General features: G+C 52.5%; 1 protein-coding gene and 1 long non-coding RNA gene across 2 annotated transcripts in view; one reads left to right on the top strand and one right to left on the bottom strand.

Moving 5' to 3' along the window:
• Positions 1–12,597: 12,597 nt before the first annotated feature.
• LOC137162741 (uncharacterized) lies at positions 12,598–16,379 on the bottom strand. Its single transcript, XR_010922484.1, has 2 exons — positions 15,946–16,379; positions 12,598–12,958 (listed from the first exon to the last, which is right to left on the bottom strand). It is a non-coding gene; the product is annotated as an uncharacterized lncRNA (long non-coding RNA).
• Positions 16,380–19,696: 3,317 nt separating this feature from the next.
• JAM3 (junctional adhesion molecule 3) overlaps positions 19,697–25,937 on the top strand; it is a 37,952-nt gene continuing 31,711 nt past the window's right edge. The window contains exon 1 of the mRNA XM_067564165.1: positions 19,697–19,789. Within this exon, the coding sequence (XP_067420266.1) occupies positions 19,738–19,789 (52 nt within the window). The 5' untranslated portion in view covers positions 19,697–19,737. The remainder of the gene's footprint in view (positions 19,790–25,937) is intronic.

The following is a 25,937-nucleotide window of genomic DNA, read 5'->3' on the forward strand; positions in this document are numbered from 1 at the left end:
GCTCCCTCTGCAGTACGTGGGGCTGGTCACTATTTCACATTCATCGCAGGCGGTTTTTAAAACCTCAGGGTGACATTTCCCACCCGCGCTCATCCCAACAGGTCATGCTGGTCCCCCACACCCGCCCCGTGAAGCCCGCGTCGTATGAGTCAAACCCGGAGTGGCACGGGCAGGTGGGACTGGGGCTCTGAGGGACCAGAAGCAAAGCAGGGTGCTCGTCTGTGCTTGGAACGTCTGCTCCGTTATGCGGTGAAATCCCTGGGCCAGATTCTGCCGTCTAACTCCACAGACATACTCAGGCTTCACAGCAGTGGCACTGACAGCAGGATGCGGCCTAGCGCTGCTGAGTTAATTGAATCTGTGCTTTCTTTCCTGGGGCTGCTGCTTTTGTTAATACGCTCCCTGAATGGCTGCCAGATTCCCTCATCTCTGTCTCCATGGCCTTATCGTCTCTGAAAGGAGGCGATTTCTGTGAGCGCCTTGATCCACTTCCCTCCTCAATGGGGAGAGCGGTATAATTCCAGCATCTAACACGAATTCGGCGGCGCTGGTTAAGGCCAGCGTGAGATGGGTTTTTAATGTGCTGAGAAGACAACCGTCAGACCTCAGCATAGCATGGGGGGAATATTGCCTACATTCATATTCTCCACGGTAGGAAAAGGATAGGAAGGACAAGAAATAAAGAGCTCAACCTGCAATAAGGGAGATGTAGGTTAGGTTTTAGGAGAAACTTTCTCTAACTCCCAGGGTGGTTAAGCTCTGGAATACGCTTCCAAGGGAGGTGGTGGAGTCCCCATCGTGGGAGGCTTTTAAGAACAGGTTGGACAAACCCCTGTCAGGGATGGTCTAAGTTTACTTGGTCCTGCCTCGATGCAGGGGTTGGACTTAATGACGTCTAGAGGTCTCTTCCAACCGTTGCTTCTGTATCTGGCCAGAAGAGCCCAAGGGTGAAAGGCAGTGTCGGTGGGGAGGGGCTGGCTTGAAAGCAGGGTAGATTATTTGCCCCCACTTAACAGTCGCACAAAGGGGTTAAGAGACTTGCCCAAGGTCACACCTTGGGTCAGTGGCAGAGCAGGGAACAGACTCCATGAGTCCTAATTTCCCCCTTGCTCTAAACCACGCTCCCTGCCAGTCACTTGCCTACCTCCCACAACTAGGAGCAGAGGCCAGAGCTCCAATGCCGTGTTCTAGCCGCTAGCCCATCCTGCTCCTTCCTACTATTGGGAGTGCTGAGGCCCAGTGCTGTGCTCTAACCACTAGCCCAGCCTTCCCCAGGCTGGGTACAGAACCCAGGAGTCCTGAGACCCCGTGGCATGCTTTAACCGCTAGGGCACACAATCCAGGCATTCAGGCTCCCAGTGCCATGCTCTGGCAGCTAAGCCTTGCTCCCTGCTTTAGAGTGGCTCTTCACGGTGGCTGGCAGAGCCCACACAATAAGCTGCAAAACAGCAGCGGACTCAGAGCTGTCTCTTCCGGAGGAGGTTGAACAGCTGCACGCTGAGCTGGGCGAGTGGGAGCAGCCACGGTGCTGGGAGCAGGTCACAGCTGTGGCAGGTCATTTGTGGGTGGTACAATGAGGCCTAGCTGTATGGCCCTGCTCCTCTGTGCCTCCCTTGCGTCCGTTCGGCATTAGTGTCCTCTCCCACTTTCTATCCCCTTCTTCCCCTACTGTGGGCTACCCTCAGCCCTTTGGCAAGGAATAACTGGCCCCCAGACAGCTGCTCGCCGGGTTTCAGGCACCTGAGAGTCGCCCAGCCCCAGGAATTGCCTTGGTGGTTTCAGACCAACACCTGGGACCTGTAGACACCCTTTCTGCACCACTGCCTGCCGTGGGACCGGAGCTGACAGAGGAGCCACGGGAGGTCGAGGGAGCCCTGTGGATGCACAGGCCACGAAAGGAGAGAACACATGCATGGAACGGAGGTGCCAGCGTGGCAGGCTAAGCAGAGAGGTTCAAATACCTAGTGCTCCCGGGAAGTTTCAAAGGGGAGGGCAGGTAGGACGCACCCTTAGGACATGGGAGAGCTGTGGTCTAATCCTAGCCTTGCCACTGACTGCCTGTATGACCTTGGCCAAGTCACTTGGTCTCTTCCTGCCTCAGTTTCCCCAGCTGTAAAATGATAATTATCCTCTTTTGTGGAGCCCTTGCGTTGAATGTTACTATTTCAAGGCGGATTAGATGAGCCCTTTCATCCATGCAAAGCGGTGAACCAACGTCCAGGCAGACAAAACAATTTTTAAAGGGGGTGGGGATAGGGAGTTATGGGCTTTAAAGAACAAATGGGGCCATAAGTGCAGGGATTTGCTCCTGTGCCAATAGCCAAAATTTACCCTCCTGCCACCACGGTTGTGCAATGGGCTGGCTCATTACCACTGTCCACCCCGGAGGTGGCTGCCTTTTCCCAGCAGCTGCCTTGTTAGGAAAACTGCTATGCAAGAGATTAGAACAGTGCTCGGTGCTCACAGCGGATGGGAGCTGAGCTGCTGCCCTTCAAATGGATTTTAAAAAGGAAGGAGAAATTTGGATGACAAAAAAAAAAAACCAATCGAAATGCTGTAAGGGGAAAGGAAATTAACAGCACAGATGTGCCAGCAGCAGAAGGTTCAGAACCCTTTGGCCTGAAAATCTTTTCGGCTTCCTGGAACTTCCTGTTGGCCATACTATATTTACAGCTTTTGTCATGCTCCATGTGGACTAGTGGTTAGAGCAGGTCACGGCGCGTCAGGACTCCTGAGTTCCAGGCCCAGTCTAGAGGGAGTGCAGGGTAGCGCTTAGAGCACTGGGCTCTAGTTGCAGCCCAGGGAAGGGGTGCAGGGTAGTGGTTAGAGTAGGGTGAACTGGGCATTGGGACTATGGTTCTGCCACTGCTTCGCTGTCCTTGGGCAAGTCATTTCACCTCTGTAAAATGGGGATAACGCCCCTGACCTTCGTGAAGCGCTTTGAGCTCCATGAAGGAATGGCTCTGTAGAAGAGCCAGCTGGTATTATTCCTATTATTCCTATTCATAAAGGGGACTCACAACACACGCCAAACGACCCCGCCTCTGCCCAGCCTGGGGGAGAAAGTGCTTTGGTGGGCTCCGTCCGAGTGGGGGTGAGGGCGGCAGTGCAGCGCCGTGGGTCGCAGAGGACACGCTCCCAAGGAGCTGTGCCAGTGCTGGCCTGGAGCCCAGCCTCCCACAAGGAGTGGGAGGTGGATGAGAGGCGCTGGTGGACAGGCTGTTTGCCTGCCTGCCAAGCACCAGCTGAGAGAGGGAAGAGGGGGCAGGTGCTCCCCAAGTCGTGTTGCTTCGCTTCTCTCCAGCACAGGGGTGGGTGGGAGACACGCAGCCCGTCTGCAGATCTGCCTGGGAATGCGTCCCACCCACTATTCCCTCCCCAAGGAGAGAACCTGAGAGAGACGGTACATGCCCCACGACAGAAACCCCTCCCTCCCAGTGCACAACAGTGCTCGCACGGACGGGTACTAAGCGTGCATGCACACGCCTTCACACACAGGTGTGCGCATCCCCAGCCAGGCACACCTGTATACAGGGGCATGCCCAGCCTGGAACATAGACACACGCACACGTACGCACTGCCGGCAGACATGAGCGTGCCCACAGGCAAGCAGGGTTAAATGCAGACATACATGCACCCCTACAGAGGCGCACACGCAGACGGTCCTCTTCTACCCATGGAGCACAAGCTGTAAACTCTCTCTCCTCCCATCCAGATCAGACCTTCGCGGTGCAAACTCCACAGCAGCTGCCCACCCGCAGCACCGTGAGCCTGCCCTTCGGGGGATTGCGAGGACTTTTTACAGGGGAGAAAGGAAAAGCCAAAGAGCTCTAGCTCTTAAACAGAGTCTAAGCCTGGCTCTGTCCTTCAGGAAGGGGCCGAGCAGAGCCCAGGGCAGGTTTGGTCAGAGAAACGAGTGAGATGGCGTGGTGGGGGTGGGGGGGTCAGTTACACATAGGATAATTCCCTGCACACCTTTAACCCTCTTTTGGTGAGGCTCTAGACACAGTTTGCAAACCTGAACCAACTCTTGACTGCGAGGTAGGTCAGTATCATTATCCCTATGTCACATGGGGAAACTGAGGCACAGAGACTTGTCCAAAGTCACATCGCAAGTCAAGGGAAAAGCTGCGAATGGAACCCAGGAGTCCTGACTGCCAGACCTGAGCTTCAGTCACCAGCCCATCCTTCTCCCTCTCTGGGGATTTCCGGACCCAGTCGGCTCAGTTTGCATGTGGCAAAGTAGTTGCTTTAACGCTGGTGCCAGAGATTCAAGTGCAGGAATGAGAATCCAGCTGGGTTTTCTGTGCCGCCGACAGCGTCGCCAGGATCATGCCAAGGGAACCAGGCTGACAAGGCATGAGGCAGAACAGAATCCAGCTCGCTTCTCTGTAGCCGGATCAGTCACGGCAGTAGGGTGGGTGGAACTCAGCCATCCAGCTGAGCCAGATGGCGCCTCCCTGGGCACTGATCTGGGCCCATCACTCCAAGACGTTTCAAGGGAAAGCGTCTGCTCTGCACGCACCTGAACTCCAGGGCCAGCCTTACCAAACGGCTCAGTCTGGCAGCTGCTCCCACTGCAACGCTGCATGGATCCCAGGGCTGCAGCCAAGTGACTGCTTTTCGGATTGCTACAGGGGCCGCTTGGGTGGAGAGACCCTGCCAGTGCAGAGACAATGAAGGGAGATAAGCATCCAGAAACGCCAGGGCAGGGGGACTCATCCCCTCCTGGTAGCACTTTGCGGAGCCTAAGGTTCTTTGAAATCCTTGCCTGGAAGATGCTGTCAAAGAACAAAGGTATTTAGGCTCCCAACTTCCATTGACATCACGGGTCTGGGCTTTACAGGCCAGCAAGCTGGTGTTGCAGCTGGGGAAACGGAGAAACAGAGAAGGGCCCGTGGCTTGCCCAAGGTCACCCAGCAAGGGGATGGCAGACCCGGGGAGAGAACCCAGGCATCCTGGCCCGGCGCTCAGCCCCTGAGCCCACTCCCCATTAACGTAACGGAGGGTCATGGACATTCGTGGTGGCAGGATCGGCCCAGGGCTGTACCTACCTGCCGCCGAGTCTCATGGCTGGCCCCTCTGGCTCTAAACAGCCAATCCCAAACACCAGACCCAGGGGCCCCCGCCCCCCAGCTCTGCCTGATCCAAACCCTCGTGCAAATCCAGCCAGTGCGACTCGCTCCCAGGTTCCCCCTGGAGGCGATTCCACCTTTACACCTGTGCCCCGCTTCCCGGCCGCACCCAGCCTCCTCCACTGCCTCCCATCGTGGCACTGGCTGCTCCATGACTATCACTAACCCGCATGCTGGGCTGCCTTGCCGCCTTTCCACGCCGTGGGCCAGGGCTCCCTCTTGCGGCTCAGGCTGACTCAGATTCCAGCTCTTTCCCTGACAAGTGTCTATGACAGGAAATCTAATTAAAGAGCAGGGGCAGCTGCTGCCCGATTGCTATGGGAACCGGAGAGGAGATGGCCCTCTGTGAGGGGTGGCGCACGGTAGCAGGGCCGTGGGCAGCGCTGCTGGGAAGAAGCGGATAGCCTGGGGCAGGTGGCTTCCTGGGCGCAACCCCAAAGGGCTGCCAGCTTCAGCCCAGGAGTCCGCAGCCTGAGACGTCCACGGAGCCGCACCAGACTGAACCCTTGCTGATTGCCTCCTAGGCCTCGTAGAGTCAGAGGTTCAAACCCCGGCAGGGGACAGTCAGCCTGCTAAGGGACAGCAGAGAACCCACGTACCCAGCAGTGTACTGGGAGGTTTTATTCACCCGAGACCTCGAATACCAAGATTCTGTCTGCTGAGGGTGGACATTAACGATCCACCCAGAGTAGGGATTAGACCGATTGCCCTTGCCCAGAACTCTCACCCTGCAATTCGCCGGCTGCTTCCCCTCACCCCAAAGCTCGCTGCACCCTGTATAGCTACAGTAGCTTGTGGAGAGCTTTGGGCAAAGAGGAGAGGGGCTGGATCTGTCCCTCCAATTCCTACAGCTCCATTGACTCCATGGGAAGTTGGCTATTCCGGAGCTGAGCGCACGCCGCTTGCAGCGTACGTGCCATTGCTGCATTCGCCTCCTGCCGCTACACCTGCTCTGAATGGGGAGCCAGGACGCTGGGGTGAGCCTCTTCTGCTCCCCCCCAGGGCCATGGCAGAGCTTTCTTAACTGGGGGTGGTGGGGCCTTCATGACATCTTTCTGTTCCCGGCGAGAGTCAGTCCCCTCCCCTCCCAGGAAATCCCATCTCAAAGCACCAAGGACTCGGTTTAAGCGCATTCAAATTATATTTCAAAGAGATGCTTAATTAAAGCTTTGCATATTGGAGCTTCCCACCTTTGAAGGCCGGCACATCAGGAGGGAACAGCTCCCGTGGGACCAGAGAAAGCCCCATGCATTTAAATGGCAGAGACAGCACCACCTCATTCATCACTGCTCCACCCTTACTAAGTCCTCCCCCAGCCCCGCTAGCTAGCCAACAGCCATGGTACAACCTTTGTGCGGTCCGGACCCGAGTGATCTGAAATGCTGATCCTGGTTAGTGCGATCAGCACCAAAGGGGTGGAGAGATGCAAGGGTATTCCCAGAAAATGCAACGACCCAGCCTGTGTGCATCACATTCCCTCTAATGTTAACAGCTAATGGGAACCTCAAGGCTCCACACAACGCAGGTTTTCAGGGGTGGTGAGTAAATGCAGCTCCCATGGACTCCCACGTGGGCCCTCAGCTGTCTCTGAAACCAGGCCATTGGTGGTGGTGGAGCTAAACCGCTTGGCACTCAGGCTAGCCCCCTCCCCCGCTGGCCCCTCCAGCACTCAAACCTGAGGGTGCAGGCACCCCACTTATTTTGCCCCCCTATTGAGGCACAGACTGGCAGGTTTTCACTATTTTTTAAATTTGATGTTAAAAAGTCCTTTCAAACCTTTCATCTTAAAGCTCAGGTAGCTGGCAGGGCCGTGCAGAAGCTGGGACGGGCAAAGTTCTACTAGAGGGGCTAACACCAGCCTTTTCATCTTCAGGGTGGAGAAACATAATCCCTGGTGCACGGGGGATTGGCCGGTGGTCAGGCAATGCAGCCCCTGAGCCACATACACAGTCCAGGACTCCCCAGGTAGAGTTTTGTCCTCTGACCCTTAGACCAGGTCCCTCTCTCTCTCTTCCAGGACAGTCAGGGCTGTTGCCTACAGCAGGATCTGCACTGCTTTGTCTAGCCCAGTTTACATAGTATCAAGGGATGGGGGCATCAGGGGACCCTCCCCGACTGTCCAGACCACATAGCCGAATTGTGCCTCTTGCTCTTTACACAATAGCCTGAAGCTGCCTCCCCTTCCTCCCCCGTTAAATCTCCAGCATGACCACATACAGACTGGGCGTATTGCAGCGATGACATGGCTATTTGTTGTTAAGCATTTTGTCCAGTTTTTTTGCGGATTTACATTTTCACAGCAGCGGGGCGTCAGGGGGAGGGAGGGGGGAGACAATAGTTATTTAACAGCAGCAGAGGTTGAGTCAAAGAGTGAAAGCTGGATGACATGAAAGCACAAGCTGTCAACGCTGCATGGCAAAACGGACACAGTAAATCTCCCTAAGTCACACCCTGACGTTCCCGAGCAGCGTTTTGCTTACGTTGGCTGGCTGTAGGTTTGATTATTACCGACCTCCCTCACTTTGTCTGTGTGGGGTGATATTGACATATACCAATAAAGATCTAATGCTGCCAAGCACAGTCCTTCTAAAGAGTTCTCCCAGCCCAGCTCGATGCTAGGAAGGGTTTGTCTACACGGCGAGGGGCAGAGTCTCCGAGCACAGGTTGGCAGACGTGGGCTCGCGGGAGCCGTGTATATGGCGCAGGGCTGGAGCGGAGGCTCTGAAGCCGAGGGAGCGGCCTGGGTGTCAGAGCCCAAACCACAATGTCTGCATGGCTATTTTAGCACAAGGGCACAAGCACTTGTCTCTTGACCCCGGCCCAGAGGCTCGCTGGAGACATACCCAAAAGAGCTAAGCTACACTGCGCTGCCTGGACATCCACAGAGCTGGGTTATGTTCCCTGTCCTGCCACAGACTCACCATGTGGCCTTGGGCACATCACTAGCTCCGTGTGCCTCAGTTTCCCACACCTGTGGCTAATGATGCCAATCTACCACCCTCAGGGCTGTAAGATTTGAATGCATTTTAGACCAGGCAGACAGCTGAGGGAGTGGGGCCCAGCCAGAGGAGTTTCAATCCCCCAGTCCCTGCCCAGCCACCCTCGCAGCTCCTGTCAGCTCCTGCGGTGGGCGCTGGAACACGGCCCTTGTGCCAAGTGTGACTAAGAGGGAACTGCCGCCTGAACGCCTCTCAAGTATTTTGAGGACACTACAGGCGCTCGCAGGATCCTTCTGTCCCTGCAGCAAGAGGAGAGGCTGCTGTTGAGGCTCCGTGGGAGCGGTGACTAACATCGGCCCCCACGTAGTCATTAATAAACCCTGCTCCCTGCGGGGGGCACGACTCGCCCCTGTGCAGCTGGGAGATGGGATTCATGCTAGTGGGGAAAATGTGCTGACACATGACGGGGTGCAAGGAAGTTGCACTCTCCTGTTCGTGGGACTGCCCCCCTCGGAGAAGAGGGCCTGCTCCCTGCGCACTCTGCTGGCCCGCTGAGAGTCCACACTGACCTCTCCAGGGAGACCATTCCTGGCCCAGCCCAGGGGCCTTACCCATCCCCAGGGCCCCACGGAGAGCCCACATCCTGCCCTGAGACCCAATGCCGAGCGTGGGGCAGGGGCACCCAGCCCAGACAAAAGGCTAGAGAAAGCCAGAAGCAGAGGCAGAGCCATAGGCCAGCAAAGCCAGGGTCACAGCTGGTGCAGCTGTGCGGGGGGAGAGAGACAGCCCCAGTGGCGCTGATCTCTTACGGTGCCCTGGGGGCTCCTGCAGGAGATGGGGCATGAGCGCATCCAGCACCCCCACCTCAGCACTGCATCTTTTGGCGCTTAGCTGCACTCAGCGGGGCTAGCTAGAATTCCCTGCTGCTGCCAGGACAGCAGAAGATCCGTGGTGGGCCAGGTGCCAACGGCCCAGAGTCACAGCCACCTGCTCGGGGTTAGCCCCTGCCCAGAGCCCGGTCTGACCTAAGCGCTCTCCCCAGCCGCACCAAACCCCCGGGAGCAATGGGAGGCAATTCTAGCAACGTTCCCTTAGCACAGACACAGCCTCACCCCGCTGAGCCTCTGTGACCTCCCCCTTGGGAGCAGGTGTTGCCATTCAGATGCTGAATCACCATTAATACTTTGCCCCTACATAGCCCTGTAGACGTGCAAGGCACTTTACCCGCTACCCCTGTAACAGGGGTGCTCCGAGGCAGGTGATCTAAAGACCACTAGCATGGTGTTCTGCAGCCATGGCCCCCAATATCCCGCCGAGTGTGTTGGAAACTGGGGCCGGGGAGTGAACCATCACCGTACAGCACCCTGCAGAGGAAACATGGTCCACTGGGTAGGGAAACAAGCTGAGCAGTAGGAAACCTGCGTTCTGTTCCCCCCTCAGCAGGTCACCTCCCCCTCTGTGCCCATTTCCCTTCCTACCCTTTGTCTTGTAAGTTCTTCAGAGGGGAGACTAGCTCCTACCATGTCATGTGTATGTACCGCACCTAGCACAGTGGGGCCCAGATCTCAGCTGGGGCCTCTGGACACAACTAATACTGCAGTTCTACTGTGCTTTGCATATTTTAAAGGCAGCTGAATGGGGGAGACGTTGGCATCTTAAACAGCCCGCCGGGCTCCTTTAGCAAGCAACGCTAGCATTCCCATCCGGAACAGGCTGGGGTTGATTACCTTGCAGTCCCCCCACCACCCACTCCCTTGAAATAAGTGCAACAGTGTAACTTGTGAACGCCAGCGGGTGTAGCCGGCTATAAAAACTGGTTATTGACACAAGAGGGAGCCCCTGGGCTGGAAGAAATTCTTCCTGAAGGAGCTAGACAACCCTGCACTAACCCCCCCCCCTTCTCCCTCCCGCAAGAAAACCAGCAGAGCTCCTCTCCAGCAGACACAATAATGCTTCAAGCCAAAGTCGTGCCCCATCTCCAGAGCCCCCTTTCTCAGAGGGACTAGATCCTGCTCTTGCAGGGGGACGCTCTCCATCCACTACCATCCTGTTGAAGACGGGATGGTTCCTGTTTCAGGGGCTGATCCTGCAGGGTGCTGGGTGCCTATTTTGCAGGGCCCAGCCCTCCCCAGTGCACTTGCTCTGAAAATCCCATTCATTAGGGCAACAGGAGCAGTGGGCTCATCTGGACAGGCGCCCCCAGGGCCATGCAGATGCAGGATGCTGTCTGCAGGTGTCCCGGGCTCTATTTGGCTATTGCTGCAGAAGGGGCTCAAGTCTCACCCTCGCCTCTTCCCCTCCCCTCACTGATGGGCAGAAAGGCTGCCCGTCATCAAACCCATCCCCTGCTGGCACCCTGCCGCTGGGCCCTTCTTCCCGGCTCACCAAGGTTAGTGCTGCTCTCTCCAGAGGGAAAGGCACAAAGAAGCTCCAGACCCTATAGGATAGAAGCATAAGGCGGGTGGGATTCACAGCGGGAATGGAAGGCCGTACAGTTCCCCCAGCCAGGGCAGCCGGGGCAGGGGGTGAGGGATGCAGGGTGGGCGTAGGCAGCACACAGACGACCCACCAGGCAGCAGGGCCAGGGCTCAGACTGCAGTCGCCCGGGAGGAGATGTTCTCCTCTCACTCAAAAGAATCAGCATCTTGGCCCCGCAGCCAGCCCCTGGAATCCAGCCACGTTCAGCCCAGAATGCAACGGGGCGGGCTCCCTCCGTGGCCCGGGTGTGCCACGCACAGATTCAAGGCCACGCAGCACGTCACACCCGCTCACTCGTGCATATGCCTCACACACACGCCCGGGACCGGCGCCAGCTCTATCCAGACTGCAGACGGGGTGGCAGCACCAATGCATTGTTCTCCCTACAAGCTGCTGGGCTCTGTCTTGGGCAAAGAGCTGGCAAGGGGCCATTTAATCCTTCCCGTGTTGACGGTTAACGCCTGAAACTGCCCCTTCCCCACCCCTCAGCCTTGCCTCTCCCCCCACTTCCCCCCACCCTATGCCCACTCCATTGACCCGGCAGAGCCAGGCTTCGACACAGCATCTATCTTTGGGGTTCGTGCCTCTGAGGCCACTTTGCCACCTGGCCTGTCCTGACCTCAGGAGGAAGGTTGAGGGGGCCACAGGATTTGCCCTCTCCTCCCTCAGGAAGACTTCGGTGAGGACGGGCAAAACAGGCAGAGGTTAGTCTTTGGCTTTTTATACTAAAAGCCGCACGGTTGCACGTGGGCAGGTTCATCAGGCCAGGCCAGGCCAGGCAGGGGACACGGTTATAATGTTATCAAGCTGGAGCTGTTATCCTGCATCTGCGTGCAGCTCACCTAGCCCACTCCCAGGAGCTCCCTGCAGTGCCCCCCCACCACCCCCAGTCAGAAAGTGGCCTGTTGGGAGCAGGTATTGAATCCCAAAAAGCCCCCCCGTGGTCATGAGCAAGCCCAGGGCTGCATTGTAGTATTGAATCAACCCCACTCTATACAGTGTGTCGAATGCTTTTGGACCAGTGAAATTAAGGCGTGCCTGTTTATTAACACAGCCAGTGGGAGCATTAACTTGTAGCCAGCGCATTGTTTGGGAAGCAGCCCAGCCAATCAAAATACCTTGCTCTGTGTTTTATTTTTCCCTTCTAGACCTTACCTTTAGACCTCTCTCTTCATTTTCAGAAATGCTGATACACAATACAGTGTGCCAGCCCTTTGAAGGGGGACAGCTGGGAGTTTGCTGGCTGGGACACAGCCAGCATCAGCATTTCTCTGTGTGTCTCTTAACACACACACTCCTCATGGCTCCCACTGCCTTCTGGAAAAATCAAAACCAGAAGGAGCTGTAGGTGCATTCTGCTCGGTGTATGTCCTGGCTTATACAGGCTTCACCAGCTCCCTGTTTCACATGTCAACTGGTTGTCTAGCTCCCTAGATGTTCATGAAACTAATACTTTGCCTTTCACCTGAGGGTCTGAAAGTGGAGCTGGGTGGAAATTTTTTGTTAACAGGAACAACAAAACTTCAGCTCTGGGAAAAGCATTCAGCGTGTACAAGAGCGCTCTGTCGCTCAAAAACTTCACTTTCATCACCAGAAGTTGATTCAATAAAATCTATTACTTCCCCCACTTGTATCTCTAAAAACAAAACACCCGAACATTTTTTAGAACAAAAATACTATTGGTCTAAGTTGAAATGTTTCAAGGATGGGCCAGTTTTGACAAAATGTAATTAAAAAACCCCAAATGAAGCATTCTAATAAGGTAGAAACAGCCAATGTCAATGTTTTTGGAACGAAACGTTTTGATTTTTCATTTCTAAGGGAAAGTCACTGTTCTCTAGATCTTATTAAAAAAGATTAAGGAAGGTTGGCATGGGAACAAAGTAATTTTATTTTGTCAAAATAAAATATTTGGTTTGACCCAAAACAAAACTTACTTCTGAGTTTTGTTTTGCAGGAAATTTCAACTTTTGTTTTTGTTCCAGTTTGGATTTTCTTCTTCATGTATTTGTTTATTTTTAGTCCTGGAATAGGCTGTGGGATGGAAAATCTGGGCCTGCCAGGCTGTGTGTCTGAAAGCGCTCTGGGGAAACAGACCCAGAGACACACTCAGCACCCTGCTGCAGGCCAGAGGGCGTTCAGAATAAGGAGCCCTGGTTATGCTGATCACTGGACAATGCTCTGCTGACAAGGGCTGAAGGACCCTCATGCTTGAGATGTTCAGCTGTAGGCTGGGTTGGCGGCACCCAGGAAGGACGTCCACCCTGGACGGGGCAGCGTTGCAGTTTGTCAAGCATCTTGGAAAGTTTTCCATGCTCGCCAGCAGCATCAGGCGTTGATCTGTGCTTGGTGCAGGTTACTGAGTCACATAGGACCAACAATCTGATCTGGGATTTTGCCCTGTAACTGTGTGACATTGATGGAGATGAGCTAGAGTCAAATCCCAGAGCCTGTGCACTCTTCTGAACTCCCATCCCACCCACCCCCTGTTCGCAGGCCCACTGGGGGAAGTTTGCTCTAACTCCGCTGTCATCAGCGTTAAGGAGTAGACACCTCTCCCTCAGGTAAGGGGTGATCCAGGAGGACTGCCTGCTGACCGGCCGAACAGTCCAAGAAGGTCCCAGACTTGCTGCCAGGAACAGACTAGCACAGAACCGCTGGACCAAATCCTGCCTGCACCTACCCACAGGTATTAGCAGAGTTGCATGGACATAAGGGAATGCATAACAGGGCCTGTTATAGAGATCTCATTGCTCCCAGTAGGTCTATTTAACCCCCTCAGAGAGCTAATCTCCAGACACTTCTTTAAGCAGCATCACCGAGGTAGCACACACGTCCCGCACAGCAGAGAGTGCACCAGGGGTGTTGTTCAGGTGGGTGGTAGCACAAAGGAAGGAAGAGACCCCTTCACAGCCCTTCCTCCACCTGGGGGGGGAAGAATTTGGGAACCACAAAGGGCAAACCCCCTTGGACAAAGCTTCATCCCTCCCATCTCTCCCACTTACATACATCCAAAGCCACGAAACAAGTCCTGAGCCATTTGCAAGCAGGCAGCCTGGCCTAGTGGTCTGAGCACAGGATTACAAGCCAGGAGCTATTGAGTGCCAATCCTGGCTCTGACAGATTTCCAGCGTCGCCTTGAACCAGTCAATTAGCCTTCATGCCTCTAGTTCCCCTCTATGTAAACTGGAAATAAGGTCACTTACCCCTCACGGCCCCTCGGTGGCGTGTATAAGATGCTATGGTCCTGACCCCTTAAAACCCTACTTGTCTTGCAGGATGCATGGGGCCTATTTACAGGAACTCAACATTGTTCAGTGACATTCACCCCAGAGAGCAGGAAATCCCTTGGAAGACTAGAAGAAATTTAAAGGGCCAGGGCTGTTAATACTCTCAGTTCCACTTGCCCCTCTATAAGGGTGTTTCGTGGAGCCAGAGAGTTTTCAGGATATAGCAATGTGCATGCTGAAAGAGCAAAAACTCTAGCAGCAGCTGGAAGGGCAGATACTGATCATTTAGTACGGAGACCTACAGAATAATGGGGAGGTGGGTGTAACACTCCTGCGTCCTGATGCTACAGAAATTTCTCAGCTTCTTTTGTCTTTGGCAGAGGCACACACGGGAGACCAGGGAGTCTTCACTTCCCTAGTCACCGTCACCGTGGAAAACCAGGATAACACTAGTGACTGGGAAGGAGACAGGGGTGTGGTGAGAATTTAAGGCTGGAAAAGACCACAGGGTTGCAAGTCCCGGGAGAGAGCATGAAGGAGAAAAGGAAAGCGAAAAGGACACACACAGCCAGGCGGGATTAGCAGCGAGAAATGTGCAGCTAAATTGGGTTTATGTCTCTGCACGTTAGCTGAGCAACACAGCTTTGATGTGTTTGCTCATCTGCCATTTATAAGTGGCAAATTCACCCTCCATCCCGATTACCATGAATTAGGCAGCATATGTCTAATCGCCTTTACAACAGCGATTGAACTAGCAGAGATTAAGGCACCAGGGCCCAAGATCCGCCAAAGTATTTGGGATCCTAATTACCACTGAAATCCATGGGAGTTAGGAGCCGGAATACCTTGGAGGTTTCATTGATTCCTAGATGCCACAGCCAGAAGGGACCATTGTGATCATCCGTTTGCCCTCCTGGATAGCACAGGCCAGAGAACTGCCCCAAAACAATTTCCAGAGCAGATCTTTTAGACAAACATCCAGTCTGGATTTTAAAACTGTCAGTAATGGAGAATCCACCACGACCCTTAGTAAGGGATTCCCATGGTTAATTACTCCCACCATTAAAAATGTATGCCTGTGGGCCCAGGGTCTCAGACTCAGAGGCAGCAATTTTCTTTAGTGGGATTTCTCTGCCAAGCCAGTCTGAAAACACTGCATGGAAGTGAGGGGACAGATACATCCCCCTTAGTTTACCACCCATAGTGGGGCAATCACGCTGAGTTCAAATCCTTCTAGAGCTGCCTATGGGGAGGGCACCTGCCCCAGTAGGCACAAAGGGAGGGCAGTTGCCATTCTCATTCATGGGCTAATACCAAAGTTCATACTCAGGCCCACTGGCCCACATGGGAGCTTGCCCTCCTCAGGGGTCCAGGCATAGGATGGGGACTCCCTTAACATACCAGTGCATGCACACAGCACGCCCTGTCTACATATCTATGCACTTTACATGGCTGGGTGCGTATCCTCAGACAGGTGAGGAAAGAGATGGCCATCGGCAGAGCCAGGAACAGAATCCAGGACTCCTGGCTCCCAGCTGAGTCCCCTACCCACCAGAACACGCCACCCAGAGGGGCTGCTCTCCACAGCCTGCACACCCGTGTCTAAGGAAGGGGACTCCAGCCTACTGCAGCAACCAACCTGGGACGGACCGTGCCCGACTTCTGTGCCCACTGGCATCTTTCAGCACATAGAGTCTGCAGGGGCAGCTCGCTGGGAGGGATGGAGCAGGGGGGCATGGAGCTGTTCACTAGCAGGGAACTCAAAGGAGAGCTACAGTGGTTAAAAGCAAGAGGGTGGCTGAGCAGCAAACCATCACCCCACGGAGTGGGGAGGGGAAGGGCGGGTAAGCGATAAACTGTACCAGGGTGTGTGTGTATTGGCTATTGAAGCACAGGGGGAGGAAAGGCCCTTGGCTGACACGGTTTATTGCTATTCAAGCATGTATAAACGATTGAAACAGACAGCCCGGAAAGTGATAGAGTTATTGTTGGAAAAACAAAACCAAAAGGATTCTCTGCCTCATCCTGCGCCAGGGTAAATAGCACCTAGCGTGGGACTGAGTGAATAGCAGGGGGACACAGACAAGACGAGAGTCAGGCACTAATATGATGGGGGGGGGGGGGGGGCAACAAGCAGTTAACACAGGAGCTATTTACACTTACCCACAAAAGAAGCCAAGATGGGCCCAATACACAAGGTCCTGCTGGAAGTGACACCATGGACTCAGGATCGCAGTTGGCTGGTGCATCGCGTGCAGTCCAAGTGCAGGACTCAGACTCAGGAAGCAGCATTTAAGGCTCACTCTGGCACCAGCTTGCTGTGAGCAAGTCACGTCCCCTCTCTGTGCCTCAGTTTCCCCCCTGGTGGGGCGACCAGAGAAGCTAGGGAGCTGCTTGATAACAAGAAGTGCTGCGTGCCAGACAGACATCGGTACACCTCTTACACAAATCAGTGCCCATTGTGTTCAGTGGGAAGTTGCCTGGAAAGAAAGACAGGAGGTTTGGGGCCTTAGAACAACCACCCCAGTGTTGTTGTTATTTTGGGAGGCCTCCCCGGAGGGGAAACCAGGGTGACCCTTCCCAAGATCATCTACAAACACACCCTTCCCCTTCTAAACCCTCAGCCCACCTGTTTCCTCCTTTTATACATGGCTACTAAGCAGGGAGCCCCAGGTGCATCTCGTCCCCAAACACGTAACCCTTTCTCTCCTGGTTCCACATCACTGAGAGGGGAGAAGGAGGTTTTGGCATTGTTCCTACCTGGGCAGCCTTCCTTGGGGGTCCATGGACCCCAGAGGGGCAGTGAGCTCCTGCTTGCTCGCCAGCCTGAAGGCCTGGGGCTCAGGACATGGCTTTAGAGAATCAGTGCCCTCCTCCAGGCATTTCATGGCACTGGGAACTGAGCAGCCTAATGTGATAAGGACCCGCTGGCCTTGTACTTTGCAACTCTGTGGTTTGCTGGGGAAACGAGGGGGGAGAGGAGCTGGCTGTGAACAAAGCCAAAGGGAATCTGCAGAGCTATGCAGCCGGCCTGTGGGGCATGATCTGTCAAACAGATGCTGTTTATCTGTTGCAGGGGGAAGCATCCATTGCATGCACCATATGCAGGCTGCAGATTCCTCACCTCCTCAGGCTTTTCTGGGGCTGGGGAGAGACTCTGTGCATCATTATGGGCCACATAGGCAAAAACAAGGATGTGGCAGGTCCTGCTGTTGCAAAACCTGATCAGCTGGGTTTTGTTATTGCCAAAGGGAATCCCGGGTTCAGGGAGTCCAGATCAGGGCACCCATTTTGAGGCCATCTCTCAGTGTGATCCTCAAGGGCTGAGTTTTCCCCCACTGCACCATGCCTGAGTTTAATGAAGTTTTCACTCAGGAATGCCCCAGGGGGGACCCACCCCTCCAGGCCAGGGAATCCTAGTCCTGCTGCTTGGTGACAGCTGCTACAGTCCTTGGGATTCAAAGGGCTCTGAAGCAGCTGCATTCCTTCTCCACAGGGTGCCTCCATATAGTCATGATTGCACCAGCCACCTTGCTGCACACTGGTGTGTCTGGATCCTCAAGGAGCGTGGGCTCTCCCCTGGGCCGGCTTACCACATCCTGTCCTCCAGGGTCTGCACCAATGGAGAGAGTGGGGCTGGCATTTATCTCAAGGTTAGATTTCAATGCACAATGAACTCCCAGCTGGGTGTGGATCACTGCCCTCGGCCACTCCCGCTGATCTCCGACATGAGACGGGTGGCGTGCAGTCTGAACAGAGAAACAATTTCTAATTGAAGGGCTGGGTTAAAAATACCCAACATCCGTAAACAAAGGCAGGCAGACAGCAGGCAGACAAGCACCACCGTGACTGACACCCTGCGGGAGCCAGGCTTAGGAGCGTATCAGCTTCGCACATACAGATATATTTTAAACTCTGAATGTTCCTGAGAAGTGAGCTGTGCTAGAGTGGGGGGGGAGGGTCCCAGCTTGGCTCTGGGACAGCAGGGATGGGGTACTCCGTTTTGGCTCTGAGTTAGCAAGGATTTCACAGCTAGGGAGTGTCAAAGGGAAAGGGCCAGGAATTAACTTAATGGGTCTGGGTAGTTTACCAGGTAGCAAGACATTCAGGACAGTCTGACCCAGAAAGCACCTGGGATGCAAAAAAGTGGCCTTAAATAACAGAGCTTTGCCATCCTTCTTAATGCCTGGGGGCTTTGGGTATTTTAGCTGTAACCTTAGCATTGATTTCTCAGGCTGCTTTACCTCGGTGGAAGTTAGTGTGTTCCTTTAACCCTCATTTTTCTGAATTAATCACAATGTAGTTTAATATACAAACGTATGTGTACGACGCCGTGCAAGAGGGAGCAGGGAATAGCAACTTGTACTTACAGTGAGAGGGGATGGGGCAGCACTCCTGGATCCATTCCTGACTCTGCTAATGACTTGCTGTGTGACCTCAGGCAAACCACGCATACTTGTGTGCCTCACTTTCCCCTCAGTTGGTCGACTCCTTCACTCACAGAGGGGTGCACAGCTTAATTAATTACTGCTAGTGAAGTCCTCGGAGATGCTCGGATGAAAGACGCTATAAAAGGCGCAGAAGCCAAAAGTCGCCTGGGAAACTCACCCATGGAAGGCAGGATTTTGCTTTCCAGTGGTCTCCGAGTGGGTGCAATCAACACGTCCCAACACTGTCCTTACTCAAACAAACCTGCCATCGGTTTCAGTGATGAAGAACCAAGGGGAAAGGGCCATGCAATTTGGCCCACTGTGGGTAAAAGCTATGCCCAGAGCTGTGCCATCCCTCTCACTTGGCAGTGCAGAGTGCTGCTCACTGGGCTATTCTTAATACCGTTGAGTGAAATACTGTCACTCACTGATGATTTGACTGTCACCAATTAGGCATGCAACAGAGGATGAACCTGGGAAAGGATCCAGGCCTTCTAACACCACTCGCTCTGTTGGAATGTGTCCCTTGACTGAACAAAGTTGCCCACAGGCCTTCTGCGGTTAAGAGGAATTTCCCATTTTCTCAAATGAAAGGGTCTGTCCTCAGGGATGGCGTTCCATCCACCAGGCCGTGTGATGAGCCTACGTGGCTGAGGAGTGCCCAAAGCTCCCGGCCTCTGACAGGACCTCAGCCCCGGACACGGGCTACAGAACGGAAACTTGTCACCGCCAAGAGATCTTTAAAAACAATCTGCAGTGACTCTAGTGCTGGGGAAAGGTGCCAGACAGACAGCCCTAGAGATGGAGATTTTATGCATGGTTATGCATGCAGCAGGTGCAGCCTGGCTCTGGGGCTGGGTCCCTGGTGGGTCAGGCTGGAAATTTGGCAGGATCTTCATTTCATTTTTTATAAAAGGTTTTTTCCCCCTCTTAAAGAGGAGATAAATATGAGAGAGCAATGAAATCAATATAAAACGTAAATTCAATCTCTATTTAAATTACATCCCTGGGGTTCCCGGGACCCGGCATCCCCCTCCCTCTCTTTCACCTGCTGTCTTTATTCCTGGAGTAGGAAGGCTCTAGCATGCCTTATAACCTGGATATTTTCCCATAGTACCTAGGTCCCAGTTCCTATTCTAGCCTGGATATTGTTCCTCTGGTACCCAGGTCCCAGTACCTATTGTAGCCTGGATATTGTTGCCATGGCACCCAGGTCCTGGTACCTGTGGTAGCCTGGATATTGTTGCCATGGTAAGCAAATTCCAGCATCTCTTGGAACCTAGGCGGAATTCCCCGGATACCCAGGCTCCAACATCCTTGTGACATGTCAATGACATGGGCACTCTTGCCCCGACAGCGGAGCTCCGGCATCCCCTGTCTCCTGGATACAGTTGCCCTGGCAACCAAGTCCCGAGCAGCATCTTTCCCTCCGCCTCCCGCCCGCGCTGGGACTGGTCCAGGCCGGCAGTGCGCAATCTCCGGCCCGGCAGCCGCCAGCCGGGGGCCCCGCTCCGCACAGCCCATCATGGCGCTCAGGCGGCGGACGCTGCTGCTGCTGCTGCTGCTGCCGCTGCTCGGTGAGTCCCGGCCGGGGTGGGGACGGGGAGGGGGGAGATTCTCACGCCCCGCGCCTGGGAACCCGCCGCCCCCCCCCCCCCGGGTGCGAGGGGAAGCCGGGCAGCGGGCCCGCCAGCCCGGAGAGCGGGAGGAACATCCTGGGCTGCTCCGGGCTGGGAGCCGGGGCCAGCAGAGACCCCCCCCCCCCGGCACCGAGCACCTTCCGGAGGCTGCCTGCGTGTAGCCCCCCCCTGCCCCCGCGGGTTCCCCCATTTCTCGGATCAGAGGGGCCAGTGCCCCCCCCCCACGGTATGTGCCACTGACTCTGCCCCCGGCTTTTCCTGGGGGTCAGGGAGGAGCTTGCAGGCCCCCCCAGGTCTGGCTGTGCAGGCGGGCTCAGCTCAGAGATTCCCCCGGGAGCGGGGCCCTGGGGAATGAAGGTCTCTAGGGCTTCGGATCGCAGATGGTTTTCAATGTACGTCTCTCAGCCAGCCCGAGTCCCAGCGGGTGCCAGGAATGCGCAGCTTCTGCAGGCAGGCGGGCTGGACAGAGGAGCCCATTCACTCCATGGCACAGGCCCCTATTGTACAGGGCCCCCCCGGCGTAAACGGGGGCAGTTTTAATGGCAGAAACATTTGCTAACCCAGTTCAGGAATGAGTTTGCACGCACTTGTCTGACTCTGAATAAAGGCGGGGGGCGGGGCAGGGTGGGGTGGGGTGGCAGCTGGTGTGCTTGCCTGGGTGCCTTGCCCTCAGCCCCTGCTGCTCTGTGCAGACAGCCCCCTGGAGAAGGCGAAATCAGTGTATGTGGAGGCGGGTGGGCTGGGATCGCTTACTACGGCGCGATCACGTAGGCCCTGAGCACAGACTTACGCATACGCTTAGCTTTATGCGCTCCCCGCAGCGCTGTTAAAGCCAGTAGAATGCCTCACAGGGCGTAAAGTTAAGCAAGTGCATAGGGCTTTGCACCCCTGTGGCTTTGATGCCTCAGAGAAAGGGGTCAGCGGGTTCTGAGATCTTCGGGACACGTTTGATGCCATTTGAGTATTTTAAAACCAAACGGAAGAGGAGATTTGGATGGAAAATTCATTCTGCTCCTAAAACTTGTCAACCAGCTGAGGCCCTGAGCTGCAAAACTTAGGTTTGGAGCATTTGGATCCTCCCAGCACTGTTTAGCTGATGTTGATGCTGCAGCTGTGCGTAGTGTATCCATTTCTTACGTCAGTGGAAGGAGTTTTTCCGTGGATGTAGTTCATCCACCTTTGCTCAGTTGCCAGAAGAATCCTTCCGATGACCAAGCCGCATCCACACTGGAGGTTAGGTCGACCTAATTTCAGTGCTCAGGGCGTGAAATTTGTCACAGCTCTGAGCCGTGTAGCTAGGTCGATCTAATTGTTGAGTGTAGACCAGGCCTTAGAATATAAGCTTTTCGGGGCAGGGACGGCCTCTTACTCTGTGTACACACCACACTTAGCACAGTCAGGCCTTGATCTCGATTGTGGCCTTGAAGTGCTACCATGATACAAAAAAATAACAACATAGTTATGAGCACTGTCGAAAAACTGAAGAGCCTAGCTACGTTAGGGAAATGTGCGCTAAAGCAACTACACCAGTGGAATGAATGATGTCGGTGTGAGCCCTGTTTTACATCAGTGCAACGCAGCTCCATCAGCTTTGCTACACTAGTATAACTTCTCTAATGCAGACAGAGACAAGGCGGGTGAGGTAATGTCTTATGGACCAACTTCTGTTGGTGGAAGAGAAGCTTTCGAGCATTCTTCAGGTCTCCTCTCTCATATCCTGGGACTAGCACGGCTCCACTGCTGCAACAGTTAATGTAGACTCGCCTTTAGCGGGATTTTGAACATTCCCTGGTTAATTTCAACCCTTTCTGGGGTGAAAGTGGAGCTGTGGAATTCAGATCCAAGTTTGGATTTTGAATGACCCCCCCCTGAATTCTCTGAGGTACTTGGACCCAGAGATTGGATTTGGACTCTTCTCATGAAAATATTTATAGATATTATTGATGCTTTGCTGTACTGGGTTGGTATTTGACAACTTATTTTGACTTGAGTTAAGTTTGTTTGTTCACTAATATGTTTGATACTACAAATGTTTATATTTTTAAATTATACAGTAAAAGTCGCCTGATTTTTGTTTAATATACAGTCCACCTGTCTCAGAAGCAAACAAGTGCTCAGAGTCAGCTGTTGGTGCCACAGATGGCTTCTTACAGGCAGTGTTTTTAGCTCTAGTGCTGTTGTGAACGGGTATGTTGAGTTGTATGTAAGTATTTTCTGACTGCAAGTCGTGCAGTGTTGTTCTATTTGCAACAGGCAATTTAAAAAACCAACAGGAGAAATAGCTCCCTGACCAAAAGTGGATGCTTAACGCCAGGTTAAAAAGAAAAATTCTTAGGAAGGGTTTGGTGCTTCCAGTCGAGTGTGGAATATCTTGGCATTGCCACCCAAGTGTAACAGAAGTTGCTGCAAGTTTCATGCACATCCACTTTACAGCTGTCGACAGAGAATGTGATACCAGAAAATTCCCTCTTGCTCTAAATGCTTCTGATGATTATTTTGTTCCTTAAGCACAAGTGGGCTGAAGGAGGAAAATGTGTTTATTGTACTGAGAGAGAAAGCTGCACAGCAATAATGACCTAGCTGTGAACTTGGGCTGTCTTTTTACAGACCAGTTTACTTCCCTTGTGGAGGTTAAATTTTGTGTCTCTTGGACTGAACATAACTTTTTTCAGTTATTCCTTTGTGTGCTTGCAAGTTGAACCACGTATACGACTTGAATTGCCAGCAGTTACCTAAGCAAGTTTACAAAGCAGAATGTCCTTTTGCACCCAGTTCAGCAAACAAGGACAGTAGCTGCTTTACATGTTGCCCGTGTGTGTCCGAGATTCCTTAATTTCCTGCCAATTTGCCCTTTCTCAACTCCAAAAGATAGAAGGTTGGTCAGTCCTGATAGCTCTTGTGTTCCCTGAAGCTCATTTGGATGGGTAGAGAGATGTTTTGTTTTGGTGAAGTTTCACACTTGCAAATTGTGTTCTCTGCTTTGGCATTCTTTGCAGTTAGAGTGTTTGGGTTTTGGTTTTTGGTGTGTGCGCTGAGGCAAAACTGGCCTCCGCGTCCTATATTTAGAGCTAATGCTTCATAGTTGATTGCATCAAACCCTGGTGATCCAAGGAAAGTGTGTGAACTTTTTATGAAGCAGCATTGAGGCAGGGGGACAATTTCCAGAGAGCATCATGTGCTGCGTTCAGGATCCCAGGAGTCATAACTTCCTGTATGCAACACACGAGCATTTATTGCAAACCCTCCCCTCGACAGGATAAAATAACTACTTTCTTTGCATCATCATTTTACTGGTGCCTGGAGGCTTGTTTTGAAATCGCAGCATATAAAAACAGATGAATTAAAGATATAAAATTAACGAGTGTAATTACATTTCCAATCTGTTTCCTCTATCAACAGGCAGATAAACCTTGCCATCTATTTCCCTGGTGATAAAGGCTGTTTGCCACCCCATATGTACTTAGTTGGGGATATTGTGTTTTGCTCAAAGACAGAAGCAAACCAATAAACATCAGTAAAGTGTGTAACGTAGTAATAGGGGCATCTTAGGTGAAATGCTGGGGGCAGCCCATGACCTAAGCACTATTTGAAGGTTTAAATTCCATTTAAGTAGTACACTCCGCTGAATTTCACCCGCAGTGTTTTGCCTGCCCTCTAGTTGTAGTTCTGCTATAATTCTACTCAGCACAGGAAATGCCCATTGGACAACACTACCCAGAATCTCTAACTGGAAATTGGACATGACCCTTTTGCAAAACCGCAAGGTCTTCGTTTCCTTCACACCCTTTGACCTAGTTACATGCCCATGATGTTACCCGCCTCCAGTTAATTTGAGTGAGAAGGGCTGTCTTAGAATTGAATTATTTGACAATGCGTTCTTTTCTAGTGATTTAACCACGAAAGATTATTGTTTGTCTCTGTCCATTTGGCGTGGGGCAGCTAGTTGCTCTCTGAGTTCTTGCTGTGTTGGCCTTTAGGATAGTCGGATCCTGGCAAAGTTCTCTTTCTCCCTGTAGATAAGTGGAGGTTGAGCAGCTATCCTCCAGGGATAAACTGTGTGGGAGGTGTGTATTATAGATGTTTCCTGCAAGAGAATTATCAGCTGCAGTTCTGTTATCACCTCTTCTTTTGCAGTCTCTTTCTTTGATTTTCATGCTGTAAGGAAGCTTTGTGCAGCTCCTCTGATAAAGTACAGCTGTCTAGCACACAGCTCGGTAGTGTGAAAACATTAAGACAGCTGCATAATAGAGCCGGTGCATGACTCGTGTTAAAGCATCCTCAGGCAGGCTTTCAAAATCTTTACAAACAGCACCGCCGCGAGCTGAGTGCGAGTTCTGGAGAGGTTGCTCTTCTTCCAGATTCTAAAGCACCTGGTTTAAGTTGTTTCCCCATGGCGGTTGGGCCGTCAAGGTAAATTTCCTTGGGGTTGAAACAAGAGGAATCTAGGTCCAAACTAGACGACCGACTGGAATAAAATCTCCCTGAATGTTGCCAGCAACAGATACAGGTGCAAGTTTTATAAGAGCAAATCAAGATCTACACGGCCCCCTACAGCTGAAATCTAATCATCAGCCTTGGATTCCAGAAGGATGAAATACAGGCTCGTGGAAGCTCTTGATAGGAGTGTAGTCTGCACCTGGCTGGAATTTATTAATTAATTAAAATAATACTTTGGCCCAGTAGCCCCCATGTCCTCAGTGTAAGGTTGAAATATTAATCTGAGTTACCCCGTGATGCATAAATTGCATCACAGGTGACGATGATAGAATTTATCGTGTTAGATAATGTCCTTCATGCAGGAGATTGCAAAGAGCTTTAGAGAGCAAGTTACAAGTTCAAGAGAAAATAAAGGTTTCGAAGCAATAACGAATGTGATAGATAAAATTAAAGTGCATTCAAATAATGTTCAGGGTCACCCTATGGGTTTTTTTTTTTAAATTCATAAATCCCAGGGATTTCAGAATAAAGGGAATTCTTTCTCTCTAACCTTATCCTATCAGTGTGCCTGATTATTAGAACACAAATGTAAGATCACCAGGAGCGCAGAGACCTCTTAAATTATTTAGGTACAGCTGGCCCATTTAAAGACTCTTCGAGCCTTAAAACTGAGTTCTATGTTCCTTCAGGGATTTGTCATATCTCTGGAGTGTATGTGTGAAAGAGTAAATGTTCGTAACAGGTGCTTCAGCCTTATTTCAAGTAGATTTGTAATGACACATTTGAAAATGTCTATTCACTTAGGGTGAGATTTTCAAAGGAGCCTGACACAGCTGGACACCTAACTCCCATTGAAATCCAATGGAACTGTTGTTCTTAACTCCTATAGCCTCCTTTGAAAATCCCAGTCCTAATACATGTTTGGAACAATTCAGATCCATTGCATAAACAGCCAATATTTAAAAGTGCCTAGTGATTTTGTGGGCTTCAGTTCTTAGGTGCCCACTTTTATACACCATAAAAGAGTCCTGATTTTCAGAAGGCCAAAGCACAGAACTTTGTGAAAATTAGCTCCCTTAAAGGTGGCTCAGCTTGGGCCCCCAAAAATGGGAGACACCTGAAATCATCAGTCACTTTTGACAATCTTGGCCAGTTTGTCTACAGGGGTCCAATGAAATAAACTAGAACAGTTTGATATAAAAGTATTCAGAGGCTGCTAAATATATAGCACACCGTATGCTAAATCTCCAAAATATGACATGAGTTTTGTTTCAGTAGCAATAAGGGATGGAGCAGACAGGCAGGCAGAGTTTCAGGAAAGCGATTTTTAGAGAGGCCAGGGTTACATGCCAAGCAGCCTTTGCATGTCTGGTAGCAGTGCAGACAGCAGCATGTGTTGCTGAGCTCCAGGTATCAGATCAAATTAGGTCCCTTGTGAAACCTGACCCTTTTTCTCCTGTTCCAGTCTTGCATCTTTAAAAATGTTTTATAAAAGTGCCTACAATTTCATATTGAGACCCCGACCCTGCTACCTGTTCCATGTGAGCAGATCCCTGCGGCCACATGGATTTGACATCTGTGGGTCTCTGTGCTACACTGAAGTGTAGTCAGTTGCAGGATTGGGGCATTTAAAAACAAAGGAACACCC

The sequence above is a fragment of the Emydura macquarii genome, unplaced genomic scaffold (assembly GCF_026122565.2).
Source record: "Emydura macquarii macquarii isolate MOO-44397 ecotype Brisbane River unplaced genomic scaffold, CSIRO-AGI_Emac_v2 contig_312, whole genome shotgun sequence".
In the NCBI taxonomy this organism is placed as follows: Eukaryota; Metazoa; Chordata; order Testudines; family Chelidae; genus Emydura; species Emydura macquarii.